The sequence below is a fragment of the Syngnathus scovelli genome, chromosome 6, assembly GCF_024217435.2.
Source record: "Syngnathus scovelli strain Florida chromosome 6, RoL_Ssco_1.2, whole genome shotgun sequence".
Taxonomy (NCBI): domain Eukaryota; kingdom Metazoa; phylum Chordata; class Actinopteri; order Syngnathiformes; family Syngnathidae; genus Syngnathus; species Syngnathus scovelli.
The window spans coordinates 14,594,531-14,606,384 of record NC_090852.1 but is presented as its reverse complement, the minus strand read 5'-3'; the positions used below and the strand labels follow the sequence as shown (position 1 = coordinate 14,606,384).

Sequence of the window (11,854 nt, the reverse complement as noted above, 5' to 3'; positions counted from 1 at the left end):
GTCCAAAATTGGGCAAAATTTTGTTCATTCACAGAGAACCTCTCTTAAAGGTCACCAATGTTAAATAAGGGGATTTTTTTCCACACTACTCAAATTATCCATTTATGGACATTAATTTGTGCATTGTTGGAAGCATAAAATGTTAAAAAGTCTATCTAGCCAAACCCCAGATTGACCCATTCACTGCCTTTGACGTGTAAACTTGCCAATTACTATGGTGAAGGAGAATCTGATGGTGCTCTACTGCAAAGTTCAAGCTTGGAAACTACTTTATTGATGCACAACAACCAATAGATGGCAGCAATGCACCATTTTGAATATGAAATCAACTCAAGAGTCCAATGGGGAGAAAAGGCTTCATTTTGTTAGACCAATTTGTTCTAATGCTGATTATAAACGAATGGAAAATATCTGAATCACCCCCCCAATTGCACACCCCCTTGGTGAAAGGGGGGAGTCTATGTTGTATTTGTTCTTCACAAAATAACATATAATTCCAGAATAAACACATCTTTGATTAAGATCACAATTCCATGATATTCCTGGAGAGGCCTAAATCTACCAGGACACTCAAAGAGATTTGTAAAGCACCTCACACCACCAATACCTTGACTCCGTATTAAAGAGAATATCCATGGAAACCAGGCTGGTCTGCCATGTTTGCCCTCGGAGGGGGAAGAGGGGGAGGTCATGCTTCATGCACTGTGCTGGAGGGATGAGAGGCATGATGAAGGACAAAAGAAGGAATGCCTCTTGAATCAGATCCTGTTCAAACCCTGAAGGTCATTTGGGTGTATTTATTTAGAGCTAACCACCCCTCCCTTCTAATTCAGTCTAAATGAATGACAATACTCCAAAAGTAATTTCTAATGGATTCCTTACATGATTTTCAAACAAAGTCGGCATCCAGTTGGAGGAACAAGACCAATTACAATATTGTACAAAGGAATTGATTTGTTACCAACACAGTGGGGGTTGACGCCCCTCAAAGCTGGCCGGTTAAGCAGATCAATTCTCTTGAAGTCCTTTATGTCAATTGAGGTGGACCATTTCTGGTACATACGGTGTCTTCAATCATTCCATGGGAAATTTATTCAAATCCAGCTTGAAATGTCTCATCTTAAATAGGGTTAAGTCATGGAACCTGTGCTGATTTATTTTTAGTTTTTAAAATGTGTTACACATATCATGAATATTTGGTTTTGATATGAGCACACAGTAACACAAACTAATACTATACACCATTTGATTTTGGGGGACTGATTAATTGGGGTGTTCAACTTTACTAACTCTACGAGCCAAGAGATTTATAAATAAATCCAAGTTTTACGGCAAGACAACTATCTTCTTCTCCAGCTTTTGTTTTGGGAAGATGAGGCTTCGCATAATGTCGTCCAGCTCCTCAAGAGCGAGCTGGGCATGAAGCACGGCGACCTCATCCGGGTCAGATCGAACGACCCACTTAAGAGCTCGGTACAGGTCCAGCAGAACATCGCTGAGGACCTGGTGGACACAGAGAAATGCTAGATGTTACACTGGTAAAGTGACCCTGAAGCCGCATCCAATCTTTTTCACACTGAGATAATCCTCACATGACCCTTCACCCTCCACAAGAGCGTCACCACCTGGCCTAACCTTTGTGATGTGTTCTGCTAATGTCTGTTCGCACGTCACCGGGTATCATTAAAGCATCTACAGATGGTGCACTGCAGCTGTTGGGTAATGACAGAGCCTGGTTTGAGAAAAGCAGCGCAGCCCCACCTGAACATTTCTTTCTTTGGGTGGAGGTGTCAAGGGTCGGGGGTTGCACCACAAGAAGGTTTTAATGACAAGCACATACCATTGATTGAATAATAAAGAGTGTAATGCTGCTGCTTCATTCAATGTTACCTAAGGCTAGCATAGTGGAATGGTTAGTACAGCTCTCTTGCATTTAGGAGTCAATGGGTTTAAATCTCAGCTAAAGCCTTTCGAGTATGAGCAGTTTGCATGTTCTCTCTGAGCCTGGATGTTTTTGTTTTTTTCTTTCAGATTACTCCAATTCCTCCCATATTCCCAAAATGGACTGTAATGTTGGGTTGATTGAAAACTCTGTTCGAGTCAATTTTTTTTCTTGACAATATGTCCTTTGCGCAATATGAATTACAGCAAAATCCTAAAAAGTGAATTTTGTTACTTTGTTCATATTCCACAAATGCTACAGTAGTCAGAATACCATGTTTAGGCTAATGGAGTTGCACTGAACATGTTATTGTAAAGAACATTTTTGACTTGACCTCCCCTTTCAAGAAGAGTCAATTGACTATATATGGAAATGTGACTGTAAATTTTCATTTGATTGACTGGGCATAGAAAATAGATGTATTGTATTGTATATATATTATAAACACACAGAAACATTTATATTTTCTAACCTAAAGTTATCTTTGAAAAACAGTACAATGATGTCGGAATAGGATAAATGAGCCTCCTCTTCTTACTTCAGCATAAGTCAACAGGAATACCACAAGATGGCTTTAGCGTGAGCACAAAACAGCAGACAGGTGAGTTTTTCCAGCAAATAATGAAGGGGAAACTCCAAAATTTGCAAATAGGAAAATTTGGAACTTCATGTATGCAAGGGTTCACATTATTATTAGGTGTTAAGAATAATATTACCTGTGAAAACAGTGATGACCAACAGTGAGAAATTGCTTGATTGTTAAACGTGATGGGAGGGTCCCTGTGTGTCCTGTGCTTGGTGAGAAGCTGACATTAAGTTAAACATTCCCTGCGGCCACAGTTGCTAGATTAAAGGCTGTGTCACTGTGACACGTTCTCACTCTCCAAAACACCACCCTTACATCACTCTCTTTCTGTCAAAATTGCGCAAGCTATGTGGAGTGAGAAAAGTGGCCTCCTGTGGTACCTGAAAGAGTCAAAATAACCTCTACAAAACATGTGGAGCTTCTAATGATTTCCTGCCATGGTATCAAAGAAAAAATAATGCTTCTTTCCCCAGGAACATTTTCATCCAATCTTTGGAAGCATTCATATTAAATCTACGTATTCCCACTGCAATGTTCCTGACAGAATTTTTAAAAATAGGAGCATTTTACTTGGAGGGAATGCAGTCAACTGTTTGCATTAGAACATTTGCTGTGTGTGTTTGTACCTGGGTGGTTTTGTCACTGAGTCCTCGGAGCAGTAGGGTGATAACGTGAACAGCAGCTCTCCTCACCTCTGCTTCTTTCTCTGTCTTTATCAAGGCAGTAAGACAGGAGCTTATCTGAACAACACAAGCAGGGACACATCACTGAGCTGATCAACAATAGCTTCATGATGAAAATAAGGATGTAAGAAGTTTGTATCCTGTCACTGTGGAAACATTTGTAATAATGTCCAAAGCATTTGTTGTTTCTACTTGCCTCCTGAGCCAGCGGACCCAGTGCATAGTCCAGTCTCTGGCACAGTTCTCCCAGATTAGAGAGACTGCTGGCACGGATGCTTTGGTCAGAGTCTCTGGTTCCTCTCAGGAACACTGACAGCAGGGGACGACCGATGTGGGGTGTCAACTCCCCTGCAGTAGCAGAAGGGGTCGAAGGTGATCACCTTTAACACTGCCTCAAACAGCAGTGCATATTCCATGCAAACTTGTGAACATTAACAGCTCATCCCAGATCACATACTAGAAATAAGTTCAGCTATTTTCCAACTCCATATCTCAGTAGATTGTCTGTGTAATGTTTGTAAAGGGTGCTGAATAAACTAAAAGTCCCAGCAAGGCAAAAAAAAAAAAAGAGAGACTCTCTTGGGGAAAAGCAGCAAAACCAAAAAAGGGTAGGGAGCTGAACAGAATTTTTAGTCATCGGGTCACTTCACCGGTTGTGAAACAATGATTCAGAAAATGGATAATGACACGATGATGCTCACCCATAGCTCTGCTGGCCCTCATTAGGACTTCACCCAATTTAAGGCGAAATTCCAAGGAGTGGCCCTTATTGGATGTGGAGAGTGAGGAACCATGTTGAAAGTCTTTCAGGAGCCTTTCCAGAATTCTCTCAGGATAGAAATCAGCCAATGAAGCAAGTCCTGCAGACAGTATACAGTAAGTCTTTGTCTCAGGAATTAGCCGTACTCAAAGGCTTCTCCACTACTATAACTTTGTAAGGAGAAAATATTACATTTATATTCAGATTGTTAGATTACATTACCTTGAATGGCTGACAGGTAGACAAAGGAGTCCTCATGCTCCAGGTTTTCAAGGAAGAGCTAAGGAAAACAAATCAACTGCTTTAGTAATCACCACACAGCAGAAGACAGTTGTAGTTGAACTTACAGCAAGACAGACCTCTAAATCAAAGATGATCAAAACTGGGAAAGAACAACAGGACTACAAAGGGAATAATTCAAAATGTAGCCCCAGGACAGTATAACGGTAACCTAGGGATATGGAAAAACATTCATAAAATGATACAAATACAAAAAAAATCAATATTGCGAGGTCCTGCTGTCCAGATAGACGGTTAATGGATGTCCAATATGACAGGGAGGGAACGTCGATTAAAGAGAATATGAAAGTAGTTCTCGTTCCTTTTATGCCAAGGCAAACTAACAAGTCCCAAGACATCACCAATGTTGCCATGGAGGAGCTGGCTCAAGTGTTTGTCCATGACACAATACACAAACCTGCAGCACCCAACAGACAAGTTATCTCTGCTGTCCCTTTTGTTCAAAATGTATTAATTGCATTGACTGAAAATCAAGAACTTACAGTTAGGACTTTCCCCTGGGCTTGTACAGTTTCTTGGTCTTTGGATCGCACCATTTGGGTCAAATTCCTCAGGGCAAATGCTCTGGTTGGAACATCAGGGTGACACGCCTCGAGTAGCCAATCAGAAAAGGCCTTAGATGGACGTGAACCTTCACCTGCCAAAGAGCCCTCAGAGGACGTTGATTGTTTGATATGGGATTGTTGAAGCGTGTTGTTGAGAGACAGAGGTGATGGAGGACAAGTCTGTGTTTTAGTTTCAATCTTATTTTTTCTCTTTGATGGCAGATTGTTGTCATTGGGTGACACATGACAGTCTTTGGAGCCTGGGAAGGCACCGATGGTGAGGTCATCTGGTCGGTAGGCACCGTGAGTCGCAATGATTGCTCTTAAATTTGAAGCCAGTTCCTGGATGAACACCTCTGGGTGTTGCTGAGAAACAGTTTCGAGCGGCCGGAGCAGTCTTGACATTGATGAGTAGACGTCAACAGTAAGCTGTGGATGTCACAGGAAATTGAAGCGGTTGGGCAAGGTCACTTGCAATATGTTATCACTTCCAATTATAGATGCTTATCGAGTATGCCAGATACAAATACAAACAGTGATCCCTTGCCACTTCACCTATCGCGGAGTGTGGCAATGTTTATTAAGAGAATGGGAAACATTTATTTAGCGTAAAAGTTTTGAGGATTGTGAAAAAAAAAAAAATAAATCTTCTAAATGACTTGCAATACAACTACGCCCTCTAGCGGCCAGCATGAAACACCACATGTTGGAAATGTCAACACAATGTTTATATTTTGTTTTTCGCGGGTGGTTCAGGAACACATCTCCTGCGATAAACGAGGGATCACTGTATATGTTGAAACAAAAAAAATAATAAGCTACTAGTTAAATTTCATGTTGACTGTTCAGATCTTTTGTGGTGATGCATGAAGGTTAATCAGAGAAGCGTGTCATTGCCCAAATAATTATTCCTCTAGAAACATTATACTGAAATATTGCTTTCCATTTGACTGATTACAGTATGTATGTAATATGGTAGACAATATTTCTCAAAATTGAGTACCTGGGGTCCAGAGAGCAGAGTTGCCACCAGGCCCATCCCCATACTCAGCGTTTGGTTTTCTATTGGGTTTTCAATAATAACACCATTTGCCTTCTCCAGAACAATGCATGCCCTCTGAAGCAGTGAGTCAATAAAATCAACCACCTAGAGAGAAGACAGAATGAAATCAAACATTGTCTTTGGAAAAATTCAACCTCTTAATTAACCACAGCATTGTGGAAAATAGAACAGCAATGACTAGTTTAAAACCGTTAGTACCAAAGGTTTGTGGGAGAAAATGTATTATTATTTATTCCGCAATGTAATGCCAATGTATGAGTCATTTCGTAATCCGTCAGGCAACGTGTTAGCCCTACATTTCCAGCCAGACAAATATTTATTGTACTTATCACAAATACATGACCAAAACTGTAATACCTCTTCCCTTAATCTGCTTCAACTGAACATGAACAACTATTTTTTTTCAACAGCATGACTAAACATGGCCTGCTTTCATTATCTTGCGCTGAGCCTTAGCCAAACAAGAACATCCCTCCCTCCACTCCAAAAAAAAAAATGTAATAAATTTTGAGGGGGGGAAAAAAAATAATATCTGACTGCATATGACGCGAAGCCTTGGATTATTAACGGCAGCACAGAACATCCCTTGAGTGTACCAGATAATGTTTGCTGTAATGTCTTATTTCACGGATGTGATCAATAACATCATTGATCAATATGCAAATCAAGACATAACAAACTTTCACCGATTTTGCATTAAGTGCGGACTATCTGCCCATCTGGTCCATCCGATCAGATCTGTGTAAAGTCTAATTGACGTAACTAAAATTGCTTATGTCGTGATATGGCTCCAGAATGGTGACATCTCAGAATAATTTGGATTGTTCAGCATTCTAGAAAGTTGGAATGCACATTCTTCACAAACCTGTATGTTTTTTCTCAGCACGACAGTATGCTGAAGGGACTCCACCATTACGGCCAACAAGTGAAGCAAAGCCAATGCGTGGTTTTGCCTTGCAACACAACCCTGTTGCTGCTGCTCCAACTCCAAGAGAGTCATGGAGGCTATGTCCAATTGCTGTCCATCTTTCTCCTCCTCTTCTGCTGCCACTGCCGCCCAGCTTGTTAGCTCCTGCGGAAACCCCAAAGAAATAAAATGTACTGCCACTTGGTTACCAATAGGTGAAATAAAACTGTGTCAAATATTTATTGTTTTGCATGAATATTTAACCACACAAGTAGCTGCCGGCCTGCAATCGTAAAGGAATATAAATATTACCCGACGAGCTGCATTGGACATACTGAACATTTCATTTGAAAAGGCTCCCAATGTAAATCAGAGACAACATGATGGAATTCTTTTGAAACATCACTGTCACCAGTCGGCTAACCTTTTCCCTGTGGTTCATTCTACATCAGTGACCTAAACGGTATTAGCAGTAAAAACCACTGACCTTACTGTTGTATGGCTTATTAATGTACAGAAACAGAACATCTCATGTCTTGTGTGAAACAATACAGTTATCCCTGATTTTGCCGATCACAGCTTGGCCAAGATAGGCAAATGACAAAAACATTATTGTTTTATTAATAATTAGATTGCTCACGTGCAGCAGGTCAAGGAAGAAATCTCCAGGGACATCACTGTCTTTGAGTTCAGCCAGCAGGTGCATCAGACATTCCAACCTCCACTGCTCCCCTGACAGCTTTTCATAAAGAGCATCATCCTCATCACTGGGAGACAAAACCATGGGAAAATTGATTCTATTATAGAGCTCTTTCGCAAAGACCATCATCGAACTGGATCCGTCACCTGCAGCCTTCTCTGCAGCTAAGTTGAACTCCACCACTGCTGCCAGGGGTGAAATGAAAGCCTGTTGCTACATCATTCTTCTGATCTTTCAAACCTGAGAGCTGCCTGAGTAGTGACAGGACTGCAGAGGTCTCAGCATGGCTCAGATACCACAGCAAAATGTCCTGACACGGGCCTCTGTGGAGCAGAAAGAGCACACACAAATATTCAATCAATGAACTATAAAAAACAAACCATGTGACATTGCTCTCATCTCTTATTGGTCAGTACTGGGTGCAAAAATATAGACATAACCTTAATATCTATATATGAACACTATTAGATTACGCTAGCTGGACTTCAAACATCACAAATTAGTTCCTGAGCCAACAATATTGGACCCAAAAAAACCCAAAAAAAAGCCTACCGTAGGTTGGAGACATTCTGCTTGGTGAAACAGAAGAGCGTGAAGACAACTGGAAGCACTTCTTCTAATGCGCCGAGAAGACGAGTCGAAGGACTGTTGCCCATAACCCAAATCTGACCATTAGAAATCCATTGAAAAAATACTGAGACACATGACATTGAAGTAGAAAATGCTTAACCCGACAAACTCATACATACTCAATATGCACAGGGTTTATAACAGTCTGTCATATTGCATTTTGTGGTCACGAAGCGCACACAAACTAGTTCTCACACTTTCCAGTGGGATTAAGGGTACCAAATTGTTTTCTTTTTTTTTTGTTCTGGTTCTTCATTTTATTATTTTACATTTAAGCCCTAAAAATATTTTTTCACACAAATATTTACTGTGATTCTAACCGCGTAGCTTAGTGATAGTAACTACGGGCTCTGTGCAAATCTGGTGCAAGAAGCTCGTTGATAGTCTTGGACATTGCAGAAGAAGACATTGATTTGCTTGAGTGCTGCGCAAAGTAAAGGTGCCCAAAGTACGTATAGATGGAATTGTAAGCAGAAATCTACAGGCAGCTGATATTCAGCTGTCCAAGTAGATCACAATTGTGGGCACTTAGAGACTGCTTCGCACCACTATCGTGCATATCTGAGAGTGTGAATGGTTTGTCAGAATCAAACTCCATCAAAAACCAAAGACAACCTGCTTTTTTTCTATTCAAAAATATTTCTTCTTATGAACACCATTGCGAGCACTTTTAGAGGATCTCACCTTGTTAATGTCCTCTACACACTGTGTCATCTCCCATTCCTCCACAGCAACTTGGCCGTGAACATCATCTGGTGAAAAAAAAAACCAACATACAGAACTTCATTTAATAGCATTTTTCTGATTAAAACAACTAATTTAGTTGTTTATATTATATATTTACTACATTGTTTATAAATATACCAATTACATTTGGGGACCTTCTTCAGTCACACAATCTGGTGGGAATTTCTCTTTACGATTGAATGCATCTTAGTCATTATTGGAAAACGTTTCGCGCGTTTCGGGCATCACTGGCCATAACTTAGTAAACATTTCATCTGCTGAATAGGAAATCTATTGCATACAGAAATCTGATTGCGACTAACCAGCAGCAGTGATGCAGTGATAGAGAGGACCCAACAGAGGAAGCAGCAAGTAGGACTGAGCAAAACTGGTCTTGTCTTGTATCAGGTAGAGAGCTGTCCTGGTGGCCACACACTGAAACTGTTGGGCTGTGAAGGTGTCTTTGAGGTGCAGGAGCTCGAGGATCTACACCGATACAAACCAATGAAATACATGTAATTAGATGAGATAATTTATGTAAAATGATGTAACGGGTTAAATTACAATTATAGCTTGATTAGTGTGCTTTTTGATTATTATTTTTTGGGGGGGGTTAGTTCGGTTTTTTTCATGCTTTTAGATTAGATGTTAGGCTTTTGGTCATGTGAAGCACCCCTGTGTATAAAATGTGCTATACAAATTAAGTTGCCTTGCTTTGTCATGATGGTTCTGCACGAAACATTCTTTTCGTCCCATTATTATAGCTTTGTGTGTGTAAACTGACCTGAGAACAGACTTGCTCATAGTAAGCGTCGGCTGAAGCAGACTGCTGCGGGCATGCTGTGAGAATCTTGGCGATCCCGTCACATTTCTTCCAGTCTGACTCACCTAGAGGACATGAGCAATATCACGAGAGGTTTTTGTTTGACATTTCTGGGCTTCATCATCTGCCACTTGCCTACCTGTTCCTCCTTGCAGGATGGCTCTGACTACAGCTTGGACTCCATTTGGTTGCATCAGACGCTCAGACAGTAACTGACCACAAAGGCGCCTCAGCCAACCAGGAGCTGTCCTGCTTCTGGAACCACTGGACCTTGCTTCTGGACTCGACTTATCGGAGGGACATAAAATGACGGTACATTCAGCCTCTTTTCTACAGTTAGACTGTATTTGGGTCTAACAGTTTCATGTTTGTATTTTTTTTTCCTTTTTTTATCTTTCCATGTTCTATACTGCACAGTCTCATCGAGGTCACGGGTGTGCTGATTTGGGGGAAAAAGACAGGGTACATCTTGGACAGGTCGCCAGTCAATTAAAAGACACATATTGAACCCCAAATCTCAGAAGTTTCAATTCTATTTTATCAAGACACAGAAAGAAGAAACATACCTGTTTGGCTCCACCTTGTAAAATAAGGAGCTCCTTGATCACGACTGGCTGATACACTTTTGCCAGAAGACTTTGGAGAGCCTCTCGACTATTTCTACGTTCTTCTTCACTGAACTCCTATAGAGAAAAAAAAAAATCTCAGCCGACACCATACAAAAAAACAATTGCACAAGTACAATATACATTCAAATAAAATCCACAACATTCAAAAAGTCCGCCTTGGTTGATGATATTTTTTAATTGGCCTTTACAGAGAGGCATGAATTGAACCCCATTAACAGACAGCAAAAATAAACCAATTTGAGGATGCACTACCTGCACATCCTTTGTGCTGCTTGTCTTGGACTTCTGCGGCTGATAGCCAAGCTGACAGAGTGCCGCCATCACATCTCCTAGGTGTCGGGTGAACACCAGTGTGGCAAGAGATGACAGTTCCGCTAAACGCAACAAGATAGTTGTCGTTGTGAGAAGCTGGTGTGATGCTCTAACAGCACTATGAGGATTCACCATTTTTTCCACCATTGCGCCAAATGCAGACCTGTGACCTAGTGGCACACCGACTCCTGGAGCCAAAAATGGGCAGAGGCCAAAAGAAACCACAAACTGAAGGGCTGTCCCAACTGTTTTTAGTTGAGTGAAACTGAGGACGTCTGGTGGTAAGGGTGGAGCCATCTCAGGGGTGTGTAGTTTAGCAGAGGGAGCAGGTGTCTGCTTAAAAAGCTCGAGTTCAGCAGAGAGGTGGCGTGCTAAACTGAGCAGCAGAAGGAGACACTCCTGGACAAAGCTCCATATTACATCCTCTGTATCATTTAAGAACCAGTTTGCGTGAGCGATCACATCGTTCCTCAGTTCCTTCGCCTCCTGCAAACTGTGGTCACCGTGCAGCTGCTCCAGGAGAACTTCTCTGTTCGCCCGCAATGCTAACAAAAGCGCCTCCTCCTTTGAGGTTTGTGCATTATGTCCAGATGCCTCTGCAGACAAAAACAATACATTATCAATACATATCTGGATACACAGATTTGTTTGACTCTTTATTAAAAAAAAAATAATAATAGAGGCGATATGAATCCCACTTCCTTGTCCACCAAAGACTCAATAACTTGTCTACCTAAATGATGTACGGAGGCCGAGATGTACCGGAGTCAAATTCCTTGTTTGGCATGCTCAAACTTTGATTTGATTTGTGCTGAATCATGAGTGAGTCCAGTTTTGTAAATTGGGCTAAAAAAACGACACATGGGCTCAAGTTTGACGACTACAACAAGTTAAAGGACATTAGAATTGAATTTATACACACAGAAAATGCATTTCGCCACTTGGAAGTATTTCATAGTTTTAGACAACTCTTGCCACATTTGGACAGCTACGAGATAAAACCGCGAAAAATTCTTAACCACTTACCACCAACAGGTTTCGTAAGCACATTCAACGCCGAGATTATTGCCGTAGTCATTTTGTCATCAAATGGATTTCCAACGTGTGAATAATACCTTATTTTACGGCATGTCTATTTTTAATTGTTAGCTAACTTGTTAAAAACATGTTACCGGCGCTTAAATATTACGTCACAACGCGTTGTCCGTAGGTTGCATTCAGGTACGGTAGGAAGAAAAAGAGAGGAAA

The 11,854-nt window shown here is 41.0% G+C and overlaps 1 protein-coding gene across 1 annotated transcript; it reads right to left on the bottom strand.

Moving 5' to 3' along the window:
- Positions 1-763: 763 nt before the first annotated feature.
- On the bottom strand, positions 764-11,813 carry tango6 (transport and golgi organization 6 homolog (Drosophila)). Its single transcript, XM_049724217.2, has 18 exons — positions 11,633-11,813; positions 10,547-11,202; positions 10,232-10,348; positions 9,805-9,952; positions 9,627-9,730; positions 9,166-9,328; positions 8,801-8,868; positions 8,039-8,151; positions 7,633-7,809; positions 7,427-7,553; positions 6,745-6,951; positions 5,820-5,963; positions 4,754-5,245; positions 4,194-4,251; positions 3,913-4,071; positions 3,408-3,559; positions 3,155-3,268; positions 764-1,503 (listed from the first exon to the last, which is right to left on the bottom strand). Exons 1-18 carry the CDS (start codon positions 11,682-11,684, stop codon positions 1,327-1,329), a joined length of 3,228 nt encoding a protein of 1,075 aa, XP_049580174.1. The 5' UTR covers positions 11,685-11,813; the 3' UTR covers positions 764-1,326.
- Positions 11,814-11,854: the final 41 nt, after the last annotated feature.